The 23714-nt window shown below is 36.5% G+C and overlaps 1 protein-coding gene across 1 annotated transcript in view; it reads right to left on the bottom strand.

Annotated features, from left to right (window-relative positions):
* LOC110677032 (short stature homeobox protein 2-like) overlaps positions 1-23714 on the bottom strand; it is a 42578-nt gene that overhangs the window by 15544 nt on the left and 3320 nt on the right. Inside the window, exon 2 of the mRNA XM_021847501.1 lies at positions 8167-8224. Coding sequence (XP_021703193.1) covers positions 8167-8224 — 58 coding nt within the window. The remainder of the gene's footprint in view (positions 1-8166; positions 8225-23714) is intronic.

The raw sequence follows: 23714 nt of genomic DNA, 5'->3' as shown, positions 1-23714 counted from the left end.
GTACTGATAAAAATATTATTTTAACTTGTCTAGTATTGTTTTTACGTAAAAGTATGGAACAACATTTTGATACAAATGCCGAACACAGTGTTCATTCTGTCTCATATTCCGAACACCTTGACTCAAATTCCGAACAGCATGAATAAATCACTCAGGCAAATGGACTATCGATAAACATAGGAACCCCTTATGAAAATTCGCCACAAGAAATCGGGTTGATTTTCATAAATTTGCCTTATGAAACCAGAATTTGAAAACAAAAAACGTTTACGCGGCAACCTGGAATCGAACCAAGAACCTTGCGATCGATAGGCCCGAGCGTACACCACGCGCCTATCGACGCCTTGATGTGGAGTGATGCTAAAACGATACATAAAGCGTTCGTATTGCAATAACCGTTCTAACTGCTTTCATAAAGCAAAATGTATGAAATTTGATAGTCCAGTTCGCTGCGTGTATTAAAATAAGTTATTTCGCAAATAAATTTATCTGAGCTAGTTCTACTGGTCTCGAACTAAATAATCATCACTACTCCCGAGCTATAAAATAGTTTGGAAGATGTTAAAACTGAATTCCAATTGACTGCCATTTCCTTGTAACTTTATGACATATTTCAGCGAAATATTTCAACCAAATCGTCATACAAAAAGCGAGTGTTCGGAACATGAGTCTGTTCGGAATTTGTGACAAAACCGTATTTCCTTCTGTCTCCTATCAATATCGTCACAAAACTGACTTATTTTTCTTTTCACCTCAAACCAATGCCTACTTGCCTAATCTTAATTCTGTCTATCAAAATGTATGTTTATGTACCGTTTTGATTCATATTACGGACAGCCTCAAATTCCGGACACTCTACTTTGTATGAGAAACATTTCACACGAAATGTTTCAATTTTTGCCGTTCAAAAGTTCTCACTTTCAAGGCTCGTTTTAATAAGCATTTTCCATAAATATTTATGCATATTTATAATGCCCAACAGGCTTAGATGTCTCTTTAGTGGATTTATGATTTCAATTGATGATTTGACTTTTCTATTTATGATTTTCATGAGCTGTCCGGATTTTGAATCACAGTGTCCGAAATATGAGGCACAAGTAAGGAAACGTCCGGAATAAGAATCATGAAAAGCCCACATATTTTCATTTATTTAAAATTATCTATGCTGCGGGATCAAAATCTTCAGCTACCATTCCAAAGTTTAATGTTTTGAAGGCTTGATTACGCGGAGAAATCGTACAGAATGATTTATTTTATATGATTTCTGATAAGCTATATTTCACTGAGGCCTTAAGTGTCCGTAATATGAATCAAAACGGTAACAGTACTAAACTTCTTAAATATCCTGATAATCCATTCATCTCATTCTCTACGGGTAATTGATGAAGAGGATTTCAAATTTTCCGGTTTTGTAAAAAAGCCTGATCAGCTCCTCTCTAGAAAAGTTATGAAAATCAGTTAGTGTTACTTATTGATTATGAAACTTATAAAAATCATTTTCTTAAAAAGTTATTTGTAATTTTGTTGTTGTTTTTTCTTGCATAAATAAAAGTTTATAGTGATAGATGATACTTTAAATACATAATTTGATTTTATATTTAAAGTTGATTTTACAAATAAATTACTACCTAGTTCTATATGGAATATTGACGTGAAGTTAAGTGTTCAAAACATGCAATGGATGTTGAACAACTTTGGTCACAACAGTGAGATTAATATGAAGAAGTAAAAAAATATATTTTTTCAGTATTTAGCATAAAAGATTTGTAGTGATACAAAATGTAAAAATTGGATTAAAAAAGTATCTATTTTCTTTTAACAAAACAAAAATAATTACTTGAAGTTTGATCTGAGTTTATAACAATAAAATGTAATGTTATAAAATTTAAATAAATATATATATATATAAAAACCTTTTTACATTAAAGAAATTCACCTTGCTAAGAATATTAAAAAGGAATTGAAATATGTAGTCAACCTTAAGTGTTGTATTTTAGAAATTTATATAAATCTCACATTATTAGAACCTTTTATTGTACCGCTTAATTAACACTCTTCAGGTATATGTGAAATTGGTAATGCCAATTCTAAAAAAAATACTTGTCTATTGTAAATGTAAAATAAGTGAAAAACTTGAAAAATTGTTATTAATGTTATTAACTAGTGGAAATCGACAATTAAAAAATGCTTACTGTTTAGCAGATTATAAATTCAACATTGAAGTGAAATGGCAGTCGATTGCAATTCAATTTTAACGTCTCCAATATAATTTATACCGCGGGAGTAGTGATGATTCTCTAGTTTCAGACCAGAAGAACAAGCTTAAGTAAATTTATTTGCGAAATTGTTCATTTGAATACGATTTATTCGTGCTGTTTGGAATTTGAATCAAGGTGTTCGGAATATGAGACAGAATGAACACAGTGTTCGGCATTTGAATCAAAATGCTGTTCCGTACTTTGACGTAAAAAGAATATTAAAGATAATTAAATCAACATTATTATCGGTACACCCAACAGCTAACAGTTAGGTTTTGCGAGGAAATTGAAATTTACACAAATATCTGCCAATTTATGCCAATCAGATGCATTTGAAATCACTGTTGGCCTTAAGTGTTTGGAATATGAGTCAAAACGGTACATCTAAAACAAGAAGCACTATCTTGCTCTTACCGTTCATGGGTACTGGATCTACTGGAGAAAAATCCAGTGAATCGTAGATATACACACACTTCGCTATCTACACACAATTGCATGTCACTTTCCTTACAGGACATTTATTACACATAAACATAATTCCCTTTACGGGAAGAGTGGACGTCTGGCTATTCGGAAAGAAGTATATCAAACAATATTGTATGGTACACTGATGGCTCCCTTCTTGAAGGTAGAGCTGGTGCTGGTATATATTCTCGTGAGCTAAGGATGAATCAGTTTTTATCACTTGGTGGATACTACACCATCACGGACAGAGCCTGCTTCTCAGCTTAGTGTTCATTGAGCACTTCCACAGTTATTAACCTTCCTTATGCACTAAGAAAAAGTTACACATTATGCATTAAGGGTCAAAAATGACCCATGACTTTGAAACGCTCTCAAATATTCATTTTTGAACGGATTTTCGTTCTTTTAGCTTTATATGAAAGGTATGACATCCTACAATAAAACTCTGGACAGTTTTTGTGGATGTGGCCGTTCTGGGCACAAGGACACCTGGAACCTGTTTCAGAAGGGAATGGTACATATCACATTTATACACATGTATTGTACGACAGTCCATATTTCTTGGTTTTTCATCCCGACTTTCAAGTGTATCAAGAGGACCAACAACTAGATTTAGCCGGATTTGGTCGGAGTATTCCGGAACCGGTTCCGGCAGGGGTGATGTGGACATTTCCAGAATGCGACAGCTCAAAATTCATGATTTTTCATTCAGATCTAAATAGGCAAAAATCAAACATAAAATTCTTGTTCTTGTTTCTGGCGTTACGTCCCAACCGGGATAGAGCCTGCTTCTCAGCTTAGTGTCCTCAAGAGAACTTCTATAGTTAGTTATTGGGAGTTTTCTTTGCTGATTGACCATTTTTGCATGTGTATATCGTGTGGCAGGTACGAAGATACTCTGACCAGGGATGTCGAGAAAATTTCCAATCCAAAAAGATCCTCGAAATTGTTGGCCATTCTTGGCACAAGGAAACCTGGAATCTATTTCAAAAAGAACTGGTACTAAACAAAAACTTATATGCATGTATGGTACGACGCATCAATTTTCATGATTTTTTTTTTTATTGCGTCACGGACCACTGAATGGTTTTGTCTGGAATATTCCGGATCCGGTTCCAGTAGGGTTTGGTGTGGACATTTTTGAAACATGACATGATGACAGCTCAAAATTCATGATTTTTCATGCAGATCGAAATGGACACTACACACAAACTGTAAATTTATTAAGTTCGGATAACCAGTAGCGGATTTTATACGAGCAATTCTGGAGAATTACATATTATAATAAATAACAGTCGGCGAGTAAAAATTCAAACCTATAAGAAAACTAGCTTACCCGACGTGGCTAGCCACGTTCCAACGAAATTTTAGAGCAAAATGCTACGTATGATCTTTCCTATCGCATGATACTGATGACCGCAAAATCGCCTACATTTATGTTCTGGCCATACTCCATCGAGAACGTGGGTTCAATACTGTTGTAGTGTTCTAATCTGAAATAATTATATCCTTATATGCTGTTGTAGTGTTTCATCTGATGTGAAATATTTCAAAAGTTACAGAATCTTCTAGCATGTTCTCCCGAATAGCTGCTACAAAGTACACTGAAACAAGCGTTGATGTAATGAGAACCATGAACAAGTTTTTAAATTTACTATGGACCGATGCACGAGTTCATTATTTGACGTTTTAGCGGTGCCGTGTTATTTATGTCACCATGGAAACTAGTGAATTCGGCACCGCTCAAACGTCAAATAAGTGAACTCGTGCATCGGTCCATTCCAATCACGATTGAGCTATCAAGAGCGCCTTATATTTGCGTTTTGGTCCCACTCGGTCCAACCGCATCGATAGCCGAGCGGTAAGCGTTCGCGCTTGACAATCCCAAGATCCTTGGTTTGATTCTGGCTTGCTGCAAGTTTTTAACCATGATATAGTAATTTTTACTGTCGAAATGGTACCATGGTAAAATTGAATACACAAAATATTTGAAATAAATGCAAATTTAGTCTGCACAAATCAAGTGGCGTTGTGTATTTAATTTAACCCTCTAACATAGTATTTTCAACTGCAACGCTGTTCTCAGTGTAGTATGATTCATTGATATTTTTCAAAATCACAGTTGTGGTGAAAAGACCATCGACTCAGGAAAATATCGAGTCAAGGAACAGGAATGTTTTGGAAATCTACAATTTGTTTTAAGGCGAAGTAGGTCGTAGGGGCCCAGATAGCCGTAGCGGTAAACGCGCAGCTATTCAGCAAGACCAAGCTGAGGGTCGTGGGTTCGAATCCCACCGGTCGAGGATCTTTCCGGGTTGGAAATTTTCTCGATTCCCAGAGCATAGAGTATCTTCGTACCTGCCAAACGATATACACATGCAAAAATGGTCATTGGCATAGTAAGCTCTCAGTTAATAACTGTGGTAGTGGTCATTAGAACACTAAGCTGAGAAGCAGGCTCTGTCCCAGTGGGGACGTAACACCAGAAAGAAGAAGAAGAAGAAGGTCGTCATTGAAATTTGTACGCGTCGTTGATGATTGTTGCTAATTCATATCACGATTTCGAATCAAAGAAAATCAGTTGGTTTAGCACTGATACAGCTGAAAAAGTATCAGCATACTTTATGCATGTTAGCGCGTACAGTGATACATTTTCATGTCAATATGAACTATCAAGACCGAGTTTTATCACTTTGAAATGCAAGCTGAAAAGTCATCATTGTTGCCAAAATGAATGACGGGCTACTTAGCCTTAAGTATGCATCTAAGAGTCGATATCGAGTCATTAAACATCATTGAGATTTCGCTGTAAATTAATAAAATCGTATATTTGGCGAACATTCATCTCATTCATCTTCATCTTGCTTTTAAATTTGTCAAACTCGTTTTTGAATCTGAGTTGGAACTGGAGAAACCCGTTTCACATTTTCAACTCCAATCCGATTCAAGTTCGACCAAATTACAATTTGCTTGAAGTTGATTTGTTCACGTTATAGGCACCAACCAAATTCCTATACAGACGACAATGATGAAGTGTTCGAGAATATTCCATGAATTGGAATGAACAAAGTTCCAGAGAACTCCAGAATATTCTGTCAAAAAGCTGTTGTAGTGCTCTACAATTTGCATTTGTAATGTTTCGATATTAAAATTGACCGTTGTAGTGCTCTTAAATTACTGTTGTAGTGTTCAACGAAACTTTTCGATGAAACATTTCAAAGCGTTACTGACAGACAGACAACGCTGGGATTTTATATATATTATATATATATATATATATATATATATGATACATAATTTTGGACAGGGTATCAGGAATATCTCCAGGAATTTTACCTGCTATTCCTCTTGGGATTATTCTATGAGTTCCTCTTTGGATTCTTCCAGGAATTCCTCCTGGGATTGTTCTAGGAGTTCCTCCTGGGATTTCTATAGGAGTTCCTCCTGGGGTTCTTTCAGGAGTTTCTCCTGAGATTCTTCCAGAAGTATTTTCTGGTACAGCAAAAAGAAGGGAAAGATGGGAGGAAATAGTGGTGGGGTCCCTTGAAAAGGGGAAAATCGCATAAGCGAAATGAGAGCATGTAGCTGCAGAGCAATGGGTTCAAACAACGCCCTAAAAAGGGCACTGTAAAACGCATGAGCTCAAAGAGAGCCTTTCATCATTGGCTCAATCATACGCTCAAATATGGTAATGGCACAAATCTCCCAATTTGCGGTGGGCGTACCTCTGCAACCGGCTTTCTGGTACACAAACAGACGTAACGATTATCAATTGAAAACATAATCTCGCGAACGTTAACGCCCAATGCTAAAAATACTGTGTTTTTTGCCAACCAGGAACTAGGTGGCGATAGTGCACAAACGTCAAACTCGAACAAAATCGATACGAGCGCCACAAGTGACCCGTCGGCCAACTACCAAATAATAGAATTGAGCGTTATTGTGCTGTACGATGAAAATAATTCGAGTGTTTCGTCTGTTTGTCTGTGTGTTTAGGATAAGTTAGGTTAAGTAAATTGAAAGCGTTTTTTTTTTTGCTCTTTCTGAACTGCTATGGCAAATGAAATGTTAACAAAAGCCTAATATACTTTTACCAGATTAGGATGATAGTTTTTTTAACATGTTATTAATGTAATGTTTGGAATGATATTAATAAAGGAATCAAAAAAAATGTTTACAAGATGAATAATTTTATAACAATTCAAGTCATTATCATTGAATAGTTCTAAAAACATTATTTTTTACCGTCACTGTGAAATTAACTACTGAGAATCATTTGAGTCGATAGGACAACAGTTGAACTATTTCGGTGGGAATAAAAGGCAATGAGAATATATACCAAGGTGTGGAAAAAAAGCAACGGCTATGTATTAATAAAGAGAAAATACGTAAACAAAAATAACTATGTCACTAATTTACACGACTTGGAGCTCGCTTGCTTATAGTTGTGAAACATTTTGCACCATACACAGATGTCACACACACTAAATGTCTTCTTCCTCACCTCGGTATATATTCTCATTGAATAAAAGGGGTAGTAGCGTGTAATAGGAGACCTGACTGTATCTCCTATTCAATATTGTGTTAATACAGCAACTGTAACAGAACCTATCCGAAGAAGATTTGCATCTTAAATCATCGATGAAATATGAAGGGTAAAATTCAATAAAATTTTCATAGAGCTCGAAATTAGATTACGCTTCAGAATACTGAACACTCAGACACACGCAGTTATTTGTGACTAAATCCTTCAACGACCGACTACAACTCTTCGAATTCAACATATGCCATTATGCGGCAATGGCATGAATGAATGTTCGCCGATGAGGGGCCAGTTTTCATTTTGGGTGTTAGAAAGTGTTATTTATTCAATCTTTCTGCGGTTACCGACACTGGGCGATACTCTGAAGCGTGAACCGAAAAGGAAACCCCTTTTCTTTCGATTTGATATGATTGCTTTCGCAATGTATAAAACGCAAAAATGCCCAAATCTAGCCTTTCGGAATGTATATTATCCTCCCTCGATTTTTGGGATAGAGTTTTGAGGATGGTGCTGGCAGCGAGCAGGCAAAATTGCCGTGAAATTCGAGTGGTGTTCAGATGAATAAACATAAATTCCGTTCGCTAATAAATTTATCGAATTCGAATATTGAATGTTTACATTTGCAATCTGGCTTTTGGACACGGTTTTGCACCAGGCAAGGGGCCGACGCGTATCGTACTGACATGGGCACGTGCAAAAGGAAGCACACCCCTTGTGTGTTCTCGGCGCGTTTTGATGTGATCAGTAAAAGGGGGAGAATGTTGATGTTGTTTGAAAATTTACGATTAACAAATCACCGCTTGCAAATCGAATTAGGCTGATTATTTAAATACTTAATGAACTGATTTGGAGCATGCGTGTCTTTTTGTGCTGTTTTTGCATCATATAGTTAGGGCTCACCTTTATGCAGTTGGTTCTCATGTTTTCGACATTTGGCGCGTCGATTCTGAAACCAGACCTGGAATGGAAATAGATTCGTATTAGATTAATGGACAAGTGTAAAAAAATGTGGGTTCATTTCGAATAAAGACGTTTGGGCAACAGGCAATATTTTGGAGAAGACATGCGGCTTTTGTCGTAATGTAATGTCGCGTCTAATCAAATGTACGCTTACGTAAAGTCCATTCACATTTACGACCCGTTACATAAATGCACTTAATTTTATCAGAGCTATGCAGCATTGAATCATGCATGTAATAATAATTACATAAGGTACCGTGAGGAAAGTGGAAAAGAACATCGCAATATAATTAAAGACTTTAAATTATATCAAGGGTCATATTTTAGATTAACTCCCACCAATTATATGCGGTATTCTGGAATTTCTTCTCTCATCATAGGACAGCAATTGCATTTCTGTGTTGTAGAATTTCTACCACTCGTATTTTGTTATTAAGAATATCGGATGTGACGTTGGATAATCACTCTGGAGAAATCATTCCTCGGCACGGAAACCTTAAATAAAATATTTAGAACTTTCCATATGGGGATAAACCAAACCCTCCTTTTTACATTTTTTTAGTAAATCGTTTTTTGTCAAAACATTAGAAAAATCGATCTATTAAAATGTCTAAAAGTTATCACGACTCGAATTTGGTTCCAAGGCACAGACATCATGACTTTTTACATAAGGTTGCAAACTAAGCTGGCATGCATTTTCTGTCTCAGTTAGCATTGAATGCTTTAAAAAGAAAAACATTAACTGATGTGCATTAATTTCATAAATCCATGCAAAATCGAATTCAAAGGAAGCATTCGGTATACATTACATGTCTTACTTCCAAAGCGCACAAGATGTTCCATAAACAAAATAGCTATAAAGATGTCACATTAACACTGTCGCTCTCTTACAATCCCATTATCGGTCTTATGTTGCACATCCACCGTTCTCCCCCTGGAACAGAATAAACAATCCAACTCCTCCTCAGCTTCTGCCAAATCTCAGCTCGTGTAAAAAGAGCCATTCAATTAAATTAATTTGCTGAACATTATGTAGTGAATTTAGCGCGTTACGTAAATCGGACATTAATTTTCCACTAATTGATTGGATTGCTTCTTCCATAGCTTACGTTCTCTGCTTTCCACTTCCATTGGTGTGGCTATGCTATTTATCTGCTGCCATTCTTGAAAACACTTTTCTATCTGCAGTCGACCGTTGGTTGTCCTTTTTTTCTGCACGGAAAAATGTCACGGGACTTGTGCTAAGCGTGAATCCTCATGCCTATAGCTGGAATCTTTATACGGTTAATGCTACTTCGAAGTTGATGTGTGGAGGATTATTTATTGTCCAGTGATGAAATGGCTATTTTCTCGTTTCGATGGAGAAATCTATTCCCTTGCCGTTCATCTCAAAGTGAGCAGGTCGTTTATCTTCGCAGATTTTGTTTCTCGCAATTAGCTGAATTATAGTGACCACTTGACGTTGCTTCTGGCGAAGAAGTTTAGTCATACTAGAGCGAAAAAAGGGAACGAGCATACGAACGGTGGTGGCCGACCGATGATGAACAAAGAAATCGAGTTTGAAGCAATTTATATCAATTTTCGTGCTAGCTGTTAAATTAACTGTGAGTTATGGGTCAGCGGGAATCATAACTCCTGAGTGGGATGCAGTCAGTCCTAGCCATAGGGCTCTTAGTCTTTCGTTGCATAGCTTCGTGGGAGGAATCGGAAAGTTATGTGGATGGAGATGGAAAACTGACTGCCGAAGCATCCACCACTCATTCCAATACCATAATAGGAGGGCAAATGAACTTGAATGAGTTGAAAAATTCAGCTCTAAAGAGCTTGTGTAAGAGGATTTATGTTCAATTTGAAGCTAATAAGTGGTCAAAAGTTAGGAGCATTTATTTTCTAACAAATTGAAAGAAATATAGATGTTTAGACTTGAAATATAATTGTGTCATGCTCGTTTCCTATACCCGATGCAATAGCATTGATAATCCATTGTAGAAACCTAGAAACAAAAAGTTAATCTTAAGTAAACTGAAACACGTCTAGCTTGAAAGTATTCAAAATTTTGGATTTCAATTACTTAAATCTTCAAGTATATATACACGCACGTTCTTCTGACTGAAAAACTAAAGATTAGACCTGTTCATATTTGAAAAAAAGTCTGGAAATCTTCCGGTCAAGCAGTATTCTGAATTCTCATGCTAAGAACAATGTCTGGTCAAATTTTCAGCTCATTTGTTAGAGATTACACTATGCTTCAAGTTGAAAATGTGTTTTTAGGCTTATTTTAAGATTTGAAAAATCATAACTCAATACTCATAAATCAAAATCACTTGCTATTACCACCTATTGAAAGCTAATTCTATTTTGGTAAAGTTTGTCAAACACGCCAATAAGATTAAATTAAGTTTAAACATTGTTTGATTGAGATTTGTTCTCCACGGTACCCAGCAATCACGGTTTTCTAAATATGTATGCTATAAAAAAACATATAATGGCATTATTTTTCCAGGCGTTTGTCAACAGGAAACAAACATAATAAATCTATGAAATCATTAACCATTAACAGCTTACATGTTGCTTTAGGAAATAAATTACAAAAAATGCCCAAAGATCCAACAACCCATCCCAACCTGATGATAGTTAAATCGTGCCTGACACATGTACAGTCGAATGAATGAATTGAACAAGTTAGCATTGCTTTTTCTTTCCGAGCGATGATTGTTTTGATCGTATTTCACTGACCATTCAGAACGATTTGAAAACAATCATTATCATCGACTGAGAAAAAGCAGTGCTAACATGTTCATTTTTTACGTTCCTAGTAGCTCATGGTGGTGTTCTTGGCTCACCTTCAGCGGATTTACGAATGTGCTTCCTAATAACCTATTTTTTACAATTTATTTTCGTAAGATAGAGGGTATCTTTAAACGGGATTGAGTTTTAGAAATGCATAGTCATCATGTTCTGGAAAATCAAAATCCAAAATTTTCATACAGGTATGTTTTTCAGGGAGAACACTCCCCAAAACTAGTGATTTTCTAGAACCTTGAAGCACAAACCTCAACCAAACTATGTTTAAACTTGCTCCAATCATAAAACCGTGTTCGACAAAAGTTCGTAGAATTGAATAAACTACTATGTAGAGGTATTTTCGAAAATTTTTATTGTTTCGTTCAGTAGTTTCGAATTTTTAAAGCTTAAAAATAGTCACAAACACATAATTGATTTGAAGCACATCTAAATTTTCTCCAAATTGACTGAAATTTTGACCAGAAGTTCATTTTGTCACGAAAAATCAAAATATTGGTTGACTGAGGAACTTCCAGACATTTGAATAGGTCTACTAAAGATTCATCTGAGAATTTCACCAGAAGTTCCAAGAATTCTTCTGAAGAATTGGTTACTAATTCATCAACAATACCATTGCCATCTGCAATAACATCAGAAATTACATTGTATAAATGAACGAAAAATCGATTTTTTTTTCCTGTTCGGATGCGCCACTGCGACCAGTATTTAGATCTAGGGTAACCAATATATTTTGGACCCCTATATATTTTGGACCCCCTTGGCCATTTTCCTGCAAATTTCCCAGTTTAAATCGAAAGACCAACTCAATTTGCATGCCATTTGGAAAGATAGGACTATTCCGCACTTGCATCAACCGTTTGTACAAAGAAAATGTGTTTATTTTATCTGAAATTAATTTAATTTAATCGGTGCATTCATGCAACCGTTACAACCCGTTACACACATAAATTGAAGCTTCAGAAATTTTTCAAATGTAAACAAAAACTTTTTTCAAATTTCTGGACTAAAAGCGTAGAGTTTCTTCGCTTATCCATTGTCAATCGATTAATTAGACTATGAGCAAGCATATTTTACAACCAGTATAGTAGACTTTGTCCCCAATCGATAATAAATGCCGGAGGTCCAAAATATACACTTTGAGGGTCCAAAATGTATTGGTGTGTCCAAAATAATGAAAAACAGTGCATCACAATTGAATTATTTTCGACGTTTTTTGGATCCTACATGACCGTTTGGGCATTTTTATCTTGTAGAGGAAGTCTTTCTCTACATTTTGACATGTTCTTTGACTTGGGTACGCTGTGCAATTGATTATTTGGGACACAAAACTAAAATCACTTCCTTAGGGGGTCCAAAATACGACCGTTACCCTATTGTGGCATTACCCGTATGTTTAGTGTATAGGGTAACGGTCGTATTTTGGACCCCCTAAGGAAGTGATTTTAGTTTTGTGTCCCAAATAATCAATTGCACAGCGTACCCAAGTCAAAGAACATGTCAAAATGTAGAGAAAGACTTCCTCTACAAGATAAAAATGCCCAAACGGTCATGTAGGATCCAAAAAACGTCGAAAATAATTCAATTGTGATGCACTGTTTTTCATTATTTTGGACACACCAATACATTTTGGACCCTCAAAGTATATATTTTGGACCTCCGGCATTTATTATCGATTGGGGACAAAGTCTACTATACTGGTTGTAAAATATGCTTGCTCATAGTCTAATTAATCGATTGACAATGGATAAGCGAAGAAACTCTACGCTTTTAGTCCAGAAATTTGAAAAAAGTTTTTGTTTACATTTGAAAAATTTCTGAAGCTTCAATTTATGTGTGTAACGGGTTGTAACGGTTGCATGAATGCACCGATTAAATTAAATTAATTTCAGATAAAATAAACACATTTTCTTTGTACAAACGGTTGATGCAAGTGCGGAATAGTCCTATCTTTCCAAATGGCATGCAAATTGAGTTGGTCTTTCGATTTAAACTGGGAAATTTGCAGGAAAATGGCCAAGGGGGTCCAAAATATATAGGGGTCCAAAATATATTGGTTACCCTAGTGCTCGCTTTACTCCATTTCCATTGATAGGTAATGAAGCATCGATTTTGTACAGTTCTTGTTTTGATTCCTCAGATATTGATAAAAATCGACTATGATGAAAAGGTTCCACTATTTACACCCTTCATAGAAATTTACATCTCAGCGAAGGCGCGCCCCTTAGCAAATATAATAGATTAAATTTCTGAGGAACCAAATCCGTACTACTGATATTTGACCATACAACGGAACTCTAGTCACATAATTGTTTCGCTTTCAGTTTAGTCCCAGAAAAATACTAGAAAAAAGGGGCAGCAAAACCGAATCAAGCTAGAAAATTTGTTTAGTATTCAAAATTCACGTGAGTCCTTGAATTACCAAAGCTTAACAGTTCTTGTTGAGTTAATACTCATGATAGTTATCCTGGCTTCAAGTGTAGTCTCGGGACTGACCAACTCCGAGTCTTTAACCATCTGCCAAGTAAAATAGATTAATTTTCAGAAACTGTTGCCAGTAACAAGGATTTTGTACCGCGAATCCTTGAATTACCAGAACATATTACCTTAGCCCGACAATCAAGATGAGACTAGGGTTGAAATTGGTAGATCTTGCCCTGTAACGCACCACGAAAAGGTGATCTACCCGCGTTACGAAATTAGTACTATACCATTTTATTCCGCTCGAATTACTCTAGTGGAATTAAATGGTATAGTACTAAATTTGGGTTTTCATTCATATATAGGTATTCCACTAAAAAGCTCGAAGATTTATTATACATCGTTGATTATTTCAGGAATTTCGCACCTGAGTTTCACAGGAATTCTTTTAGCGGTTTTTCCAACAATGTTCATAATTCGATCATTTTTTTTAATTCCTTCTAAAATTAATTAAGCACGCATCTTGTAGATGCTCTAAGATTCCTTCAGTAAAACAGCCAGTGATTCATTCGAAATTTACTACAAGTATTTATAGTATAAATTTTGTACATTGGTGTAACGAAGCGTTACTAAGCTTGGAGAGTCCAAGCCCACCTGGAAGATTAAAAACTTAAGCTAAGTATGCACGTATGCGCAAGAATTTTAGGATCGAATTTGACAAGCCTCCTTAACTTTGAACTCAAGTTACGCTAATGTTTTTTTTGTATAGAAAGATGCCTCTGAGAACAACTCCATGAATCATCTCGGATTTTTCAATGAAATGCCTTATTAGTGAAAAGATTAGTTTATGTTTTCTTCCAGAATTCTAGCAATGATAACTCTTTCGAATTAAGGATTGTACTCGAAAAACAAAAGCATGTCTGAAAAAGGTGAAATTTTGCGTTAAACTAGTGTCCGCCAAACCCACCAAAACTTTGCGGAGTATTCATAATCTGGACGATATTATGAAGGATAAACAGAAGAGATCTTCATAAAATACAAGGGTTTGGAGAAAAAGAATATGAAAGTGTGTAAAAAAGAACGCGCTAGTGCATATAATTTGATGAGTAATGTCAATTTCAAGGTGTGTCCTTTAAACCTAGTAGAAAAGGTTGAAAAAAAAAAAAACAACTTTCCAAAAACATAGCTAACATGTTTTTATTTATTCCCTAAAAGTTTCAAAAATCTTCGACTTTAACCCTTCAGTCGTCGCGCGGTTTGCCACCACCAGAACCGCCACGCTGATGCTGTGTACGATGAGCGAGGTTTTTTCACCACTGTTGTACAAAATACAATAGCGCGACGACTGAAGTGTTAAATTAGAGAACAGTCCGATGTACAAACGATCACATTTTTGTGGCGAAATTATGGGCATGTCCAAAAATATCGTTTCTTTTAAATGTCCTAAGATAGGAGCTAAGAATTTCTTCTAAAGTTGCGAACCACTAGGGGAAAAGCACCAATTTTCGACCCATTTTTACGTTTTTGGCCAACTTCGTATGAAAATCCGAAAATTGGCACAGATTCCTTGTGGGTCGAAAATTAGTGCTTTTCCCCTAACAGCAATGGTACAATTTCGACTGAGGTGACGTCACGTCGGAAATAAAGGATGTTACGCGATCCTGTCAATAGTGCAATCCAGTTCATCGGAAATGCAAGGGTAGTTGAAGAAACTCGAAGCGGAAAATAAGAAGCAGAACCGTAGGATGGACAGAGAGAAGATCTTGGACCGGAAGCGACTTGAGATGCAGCAGGAACTGAACGAAATGCACGAACAGCTCGAAAAGGAGAAACGGGAGATGAAACTGGAGTTCGAAAGGGCGCAAATAGAGAAGAAGATCGCCGAAGAGCATCAGAAGAAGCTTGCTGAGATGCGGACGAAGATGGAGGAAAGGCTGAAGTAATTGAAGCTAAAGTGAATTGAAGTGCCAATAGAGGCTGAACGTGTCAACAGAGGCAAAGAAACGGTCACTGAAGACGATGAGACCTGAGAAAGCGAAGCCAGGAAAAATGCTCGAGAAAGTAAAGTCGGGAAAAATACAGCCTGGGAAAGCAGATCCGGCAAAAGTCAGTCCAGTGATCCTAGATGAACCTAACGCAAACATTCGACGCCGAAAGTCACCAAGAAGCTCGCGAAAAAGTCGTTGGGGGATGAAGGTCGATCAAGTTTCAAGAAAGTTTCCTGATCGGGCGCGATGCGGATGAAGCGTCATTCGGACATCTGTAGATTCTTATGAAGGACAAGAGAAGCACGGTAAGACGATGCAGAAGCTGGTAGAAGTTAGAGATTCGGAAAGTGAAGAGAGTTGCGAAGAAGAAGAAGAATGAGAAGAGTTATCAAGAGAAGCTGAAAGCAGCGAAGAAGAAAAAAATTTCGACGAGGAAGAGCTCCGAGGAGGAGGAAGATAGCTGACAAAAAGATAGAGTTGCGAGGAATAGTGTCGTACTGCTACGGTTGCGTCCGGCTGATAGGATCTGTTTGTTTTTCCAGCAGGTGTGAGTAATACTACCATACGAGGATTGATGCAGACGATATACTGTTTAATTCTGCCAGAGATACTTGCTATCACTGTGGTCAAGTAAGTGGACGTTATTCGTTGTATACACATTGGGGGATGAGGTTCTTCCGGATATAAACAACGACGTGCAGATAAACCGAAAGTCGTGTATCATGATGAGTTTTGACAGACATACGGCTATATCAATGTGCGTGAGGGATTTATCTTAGCAAATAGTCAGTATAGATCAGCAAAGTGGATTGATTATAAAACCTAGAAGCTTTTCGTAAGAAAGATCAGCACTACAGACTATGTTCTCTATAGAAACCGTTTTTCTTGGTACGATCTCATCCAGTCTGAGTTAAATGATTGTTTGTTGGGTGTTGCGCCAGTAACCGTTAATCAAAAATCATTTTCAATTATTTCAAAGATCGAGAGAATGAGTTTGATCTGCGTTAGGTATAACGTGATCTGCAGCTGCTCAATCAAAGGTGTGCTATTACTCTATTCGAGAAAATAATTTTGTATAAGTTGAAGAAGCCAGAAGTACACAGGAAGGAGTATGTTGGAAATGATTTCCACTATTATTTAGTGTCTACTTATTTATTAGCGTTGGTCTATTTTGAGTATGATGAGCTTGAGCTTGATTGGCCGCCCGTGGATTCTACTCCAGTATCGCCAATCAGCTGCACTTACACAAGGAACCAACTGAATGACTGCTTGGTACTGACAGACACCCTCAGTGTATCACCCTAAGTGCTGGTGATCTTCTATTTTTAGGCAACAATGGCGCCTGCCACGTCAGAATGCAGACCAATGAGGAAGAGAGAGGAAATGATGTTGCACTTATACTGGCCCACTGTAGACCGAGGAGTCCGACTGCATCTACGCCAGTTTCATGCGGGAGTGTATGGGTTAGGGAGGGTTAGGCATGGCAGGCATGCGAGGTTTTGCTCTTTGGTTATCATACTGGCTAGGGTAGATGTACCAATAGTGGAGGTACTAAGCACGACTGAACTTTATTTAACCGCCTTAATTCAAGAAGCACAATTAATGCACATGTTGATGTTGTAACGGGAAGTAACGACCTTTAACTTAATGAGAAAAATGATTTCATCGTAGTAATCCACGGCATGTCAGTGAAAAATAATACCTCCACTATTGGTACACTGTTCCTTTAGTTGCGGTATATTTTTAATTTGTGTTCCTATAGTTGCGGTATCCGTTGTTTGCTTATGGGATCCTCCACTATAGGAACACTTTACCGCAACTATTGGTACAGTTTTAGCAATTTTAGTGATATTTCATCAGTTTCAAAGCAATTTGAACGCTCTTTTCAACTATTCCGTGTATCAACAAGCCAATACGTCGATTGACAGTGTAGGTTCTGTGGATAGTGCAATAAAATCAGTGAAACGGCACTACCGCAACTATAGGAACACCCACAACTAAGAGAACACTTACCCTATGTATCAGGCGTAAGGAAAGGCGTGCTATAATGATGAGAGAATGGAAGCTTAGGGAAACGGTTTCTTGCCCGTCTCTGGTTCTAGCAAATGATGTGAACGAATAAGTGTGGGATTGTGAAAGATTGAAAGTGGAATATAGAACCAAGTGAAAGAAACAGCTACAAAGTACAAGGAAATGGACGGGCCTGGGATTGAACCCATGACCTTCTGCATATGAAGCAGAAGTGGTAGCCATTAGACTACCAACACCGTCATTCTTTGGTCTTTTTAGAGTATGATGATATTTAAACAGAATTTAAACAATCGAACTGTGAAACTACGATAGGTATAGCTTTGATCAGTGAGTTATGTAACTAATAACATAGGCGAAATTAGGGAAAATGTATCTCGGAGAGATAGCCGTGAAACTTAAATGGAAGTAAAATGTAATATATTGTATTATAAAGAAATTATGAAAAAAATATAGTCTTGAACAGGCGTTGCAGAATTCGCTCTCATTTGAGAATGAAGCACGATCAAAGCAAGCAAAGAAAAACATCCCATCTGTTGCGGTCCACGATCGTCATTGTATCGCAAGGTGTAACAAGTCTGATAAATGGAAGCAGCGAGCGAGAGCCCCAACGAGAGAGCGATGATAAAATCCATTTTTCTCGCTTGTTTACCGTTGGGGATAGATGTTTTTCTTTACTGGCACGATAAACAATCCACGAACTTCCAATAACAACAGTGTCCCCCAGGCTTGGAGCATGTTTAGAGGGGTTTTATCATGCACTAGTATCCCCCCAATCTGATCAAACTTGTAGCAGTATACGATAAACAGTCTCTCATAATGTGCAGCATGTTATGATAGTTACAGAGAGCGATACGTGAGCGATTCTCTCAATTTTCTCAGGATTCAATCCCTGGTCTTGAAGCTGCTGGATATCTAAGCTGCTACCGAAAGGTTTCCATTGCTCCCGAGAAAATAACATACATAACAATATTTTTCGAAGAAAAGACTTTGCTTTGCTCAAATGTAGAAATACAGTCCAATCTAAGTTTTACATAAGCTTTATAAATGGGCTTTACATTCAATTTGGAGTTCAATTTAAGATATATTATCAATGACGACATACCGATTAATTTGTGATACTTCTAGGGTAATTTCTTGCAAACAATCGACAGAATTGGTGATAAAACGACTTTTTGTAGCGTTCTTACATGTACATTAGGGTGCCAATGGAATGTATGGGAAAAATTTTGCCATCGAATTTCAAAAAAAGGTAGTGCTCAAAAGTTTTGTCTCCTCGAAAAAAGTCCCCATGCAAAATTTGAGCTCAATCGGACTTCATTAAGTGGACCCCCAAAGCGGTCAAAGTTTGGCTTTTTTGACCCATGAAAAATCTCCCAAGGGGGGGGTACATGAAATTTCCGAAATCGAATTTTTTTTTTTTTGATGCCAGATGTCTTAGAAATGCATGAAACGTCGAGATCTGGTGTTATCTGGAAAAATTTTTTTTTGAAAAAATCGAACTTTTGGGACTTAGAAAATTTTTGAGTTGGGGGAGTGAATTGAATTTGAAATGAACGATTTGAATTCAATTGCTGAGAAATTCAAGGCAATAGTACTGAAACGTATCCTATATCATTGTTGGCCACTGAAAGCATATTATATGTGATATTTCATTAGGGTGGTTCATTTACTTTCCATTAGGGTGGTCCTTTTTGTTGAAAAATTAAAAAAAAATGAATTTTAATTGAATATTGAAGACAACAGTATTGGAACATCTCTCACATTATCGTGAGCCATTTTCTACATTTGATATGTGGTATTTTATTAGGGTGGTTCACTTTTTTTCCATAAGGGTGGGCCTTTCTGTCGAAAAATCATAATTTGAATGGGATATTAAAAACAGAGTAAAGTGGGGCAAAAGTTCGAGTAGGGCAAGAGTTTCTTTTCAAGATTTCTAGCTCAATTTAAAACAAAACTTATAAATGTCATGGTGGTTCGAATGCTATTCAAGTAAGAGACTTTCACACCAAATATCATAAAAATCGATTGAGATTTGGAAAAGTTATGGCTATTTGTTGTTTTTCGATTTGAATGTTGTAATTTTTAATCAAACTTTCGTTGCATGGAACCAATTGAAGATAAAATCTTTTTCAATATTTTATGTAAGGGCGTTTCTAGGCCTATCATAAGGATGCTTTGAGGTGTATTAGTTTTTGCATAAATGCTTGGAAACAATTTCTGGCCCATAGTGGGGCAAAAGTTCGAATCAGAGGGGCAAAAGTTCGACCCATGTATAAACTCACGGAAAAATGTGCAAATTGCCTAAAATCCACATATTATCTTCAAATTTAGCAACATTTGTCCGATCGTGCGAAAAATGTCACCAAAATTTAACATTTCCATTTAGTTTTGCGAAAAACTGCTATTTTTGAGTATACTACAATAAACCCTGTTTTGAGCAATTTTTTGATGAACATTAAGTGTGTATTTTTCGTCAAACTTAAGTTTACGGCTGGTGTAAAGTATGCCTGTCGTAAAAGTATCGATATCTTGTGTTTTAGTCAGCGAACTTTTGCCCCACACCGGTGGGGCAAAAGTTCGTTTAAGACAATCAATTTTGAAACTGTTATAACTAAAACTGGATAAATATTTTTGCACAAGTTTGTTCAGCAAAATTACAGCCAATATGTTGAAGGTTCACTGTATGGTATTTGTTTTGTTTTAACTACTATTGTTTTCCTGGAAACTTTGATTATATCACTAAGGTCGAACTTTTGCCCCACCTTACTCTAGTATTTTATCACCTATTTCATCATCGTAGGCCATTTCCTTCATAAGATTCGTGATATTTCATTGGGAAGGCTCACTTATATTACATTACAGTGGTCCTTTAAAAAAATGAGAATTTGAATGGAATAGTAAATACAAGAGTAATTAAACATCTCCTATGTCATCGTAGGCCACTGTTAACATATAATATGTGATATTTCATTAGGGCTTTTGTCCTCGGTTTTGCATAAGGGTGATCATTTAATTTGCAAATTAAAAAAAAAATATTCTCAACAGATCTAACAAATCAACTTTGTTTGTATAGTTTTGAATCATGATTCTTTATTGGCATGCAACTCTTCGTTAAGATATTTTCATTAAGGTTTTCTTTTGAATAGTTAAAATAAAACGTTCCACTAACAATAATCAGTGAATTCAGTGAAGCACAACCCTAACTGCCATTATCAAAATACAGATAAAAAAGGAATGAAATAATTTTTGACGTATTCAAATTATGACAATAGCTTGATGGGCGACGATGAAGGGCAACAAAAGTGTTTACACGATTACACGATACACGGTACACGATTATATTTTCAAAAGAGATTCTCAGCCTTGGGCTCCTTTATTCCCGAAACAAAAGTACGTTGCCTTCTGCTTGCTATAGTACACGCGATTCGGTTGTGACAACGTAGGCAATTCCAGTTTTAACAATCAGTTCTCGTTTATTCTTTGTTGTAGCGAAAAGCTCCTGCTTTTTCTACCTACATAGAATATAAGTTATACCTAAAGTGAAGATAATCAAATCGGTAGATTTTTGTCTATACCTAAGCGTGTTAAAAATAGAAGTTCCAAATAAATTGTATTTCAGTGGTGAATAAGAAAAGCAATTCGTGTGTCAAAAAAATTTATCAAGGCGTGTGCAAGCGTTTTTTGTTAAAAATGGAGGATATTCGGCTAGTTGGAAAATATCTACCTTTGTTTCCCGAATCTGCAAATTTGCCGACATACAGTGAAGTATTCCGGAAATTCATGTTTCATTTGCGAGCAGAGAAGCAAAAGCCTAGAGCTAGCGCCCAGTTAACAACACAAGCTTTGAAGACATCATGGAACAAAAAGCATTTGAACCATTTGATCGACGACGTGACAGTGAAACAAAAAATCTTGCGATACTATGAAACTTGGAAAAGCTTGCAGAAGCACATACTAAGGATGTCGGCGAAAGAAACTGAAAAGAGAAATGAATTCTCTCATTCATTGCGGAACCTTTTCGACATCGCGAAGAAGTATAAACCAAAAACTAAAGAGGAGAAAAAAGCATCTCAGTATTTGCAAGAACAACGAGAACAATCCACTCTTCCAACAAAAACTGAGACTGGTCCAACGGAAACTATCTCATGTAGTGATTTTGAGGAGGAAGCTAATCTACAGGCAACAGAAGAGTCTAATCCACCAACTAGTGAGCAGAAAGAAGCAAGTCTACAGCAAAAGAAAACATTGACTGGTAGTGATTTTGAGTCCTCATCTCAAACCCAGAGTGAGTCCTTTACTTCGATCGGTACTATCGGCTAAGATTTACAGATACCAGGTAAGTGTGAATTGAATACATTGCAAATATGTTTTAAAATGTTTTTCATGGATTCTTATATTTTTGATTTTTATATTTTCTTCTAGGTCCTTCAAAATCATCTTCAACTCCTAAACCACAATTAAAAAACGTTATTACTGTCGATGTGGCTGCTGCTTTGGACCGCTGCAAAGTGAGTGATCGAAATGCGGTATTTCTAATTTCATCTATAGCGAAATCTTTGGGGCACGACGTTTCAACATTATTGTTGAACAAGGAGTCCATTAGTTATTCAAGAAAAAAAAATCGTGAGCAAAAGCACCATGAGCTTAAAACACCATTTAAGCCACAGGTTAACTTAACAGTTCACTGGGATTCAAAGCTGCTTCCTAGTATATTGTCGTCTAAAGCTATCCCCAAAACTGAACGATTGGCTATAGTTGTATCTGGTGATGGCATCCGTAAGTTGTTAGCTGTTCCCCCCATCCAAAATTCAACAGGAATAGAACAAGCAGTAGCAGTTTATAATACAGTTGTCGATTGGGGTCTTGAAGACAGGTAAGTTTTTTTAGCTTCAATTTTATTATTGATAATTTCTAAAATATAACGTTCGTTTTTTAGGGTTATGTTTACATCATTTGATACCACTGCATCTAACACTGGTCGAAAGAAAGGAGCGTGTCAACATCTAAACAATATGTTTAAAAAACAGCTTATTGGACTTCCCTGTAGACATCACATACACGAGCTGTTAGTTGGCAAGGCATTCAAGGTACTGCAATTTGAAACAGCACAATCTCCAAATGTTGAGATCTTTAGGCGGTTTCAGATGGAATGGCACCGCTTAGAAAAGAGTTCATACCATTCTGGTTTGAATGATGCATTCGTTAAATCATCAATAACAGACAACGAGAGGGTGATTCTATTAGAATTTTTTGAGCGGCAACTAATAGAACATCATCACCGCGAAGATTATCGTGAAGTTATTCAGCTTACGATTATATTCTTGGGTGGAAAAATTAATGAAAACTTTAAAATAAGAGCTCCTGGTGCTTTCCATAATGCAAGATGGATGGCTAAAATTATTTATTCTTTAAAAATGTTCTTTTACCGATACACTTTTGCGTTACCTAAGGCAACTAAAGATGGATTAGCACGATTTAATGTATTCATTGTGAAACTATATCTAAGAAACTGGTTTCTTTCTTCGTGTGCTGCAATGTCTGCAAACAATGACCTCAATTTGTTAAAATCGCTTGAAATTTACGAGGCTGTTGACAAAGAAATTGCCGAAGCAGTACATAAAGGGTTCTTGAATCATCTGCAGTATTTGGATAGCAATCTCATCGGATTGTGTTTGTTTGACGAAAAGTTGGATGTAGCAGATAAAAAAAGAATTATGGAAGCCTTACATACATCAGGTAAATACTTTGTTTAATTTGTTGTACAGAGATTATTATTTTTCTAACAATATTTTGATTTTCAGATACCCAAAATATTGTACCTGCTAAATCCATAATCGAATCAAACGATGTTTCAACACTCGAGCTACATTCGTTTGTACAAGGATGTCAGGATACTAAAAAATTGTTCCATGCTCTAGAGATTCCGGAATCCTTGTTGGAAACTGATATTACGCAGTGGAATTGCAAAAAAGTATATGAAGATGCCAAAAGACGTATTCAAAGTTTGGAAGTAGTAAATGACAATGCGGAACGAGGTATTGCATTAATTAAAACATATAATTCGAAATTGTCAACCGATGAAAATCAGAAACAGTACATTTTGCAATTAATCGAAGAACATCGAAAAATGTATAAAAGTCCAAACAAATCAGATGTAATTTAGGAAATATATGCGATGTAATGTACCAAAAACAACCAACATGATATTTTTTTAATATCACAATTCCTTTCCTCTCCCTTTCGTTG

This window comes from Aedes aegypti, chromosome 2, assembly GCF_002204515.2.
Source record: "Aedes aegypti strain LVP_AGWG chromosome 2, AaegL5.0 Primary Assembly, whole genome shotgun sequence".
In the NCBI taxonomy this organism is placed as follows: Eukaryota; Metazoa; Arthropoda; class Insecta; order Diptera; family Culicidae; genus Aedes; species Aedes aegypti.
The sequence above is the reverse complement of the archived record's forward strand: the minus strand, read 5'-3'. Positions and strand labels throughout refer to the sequence as shown.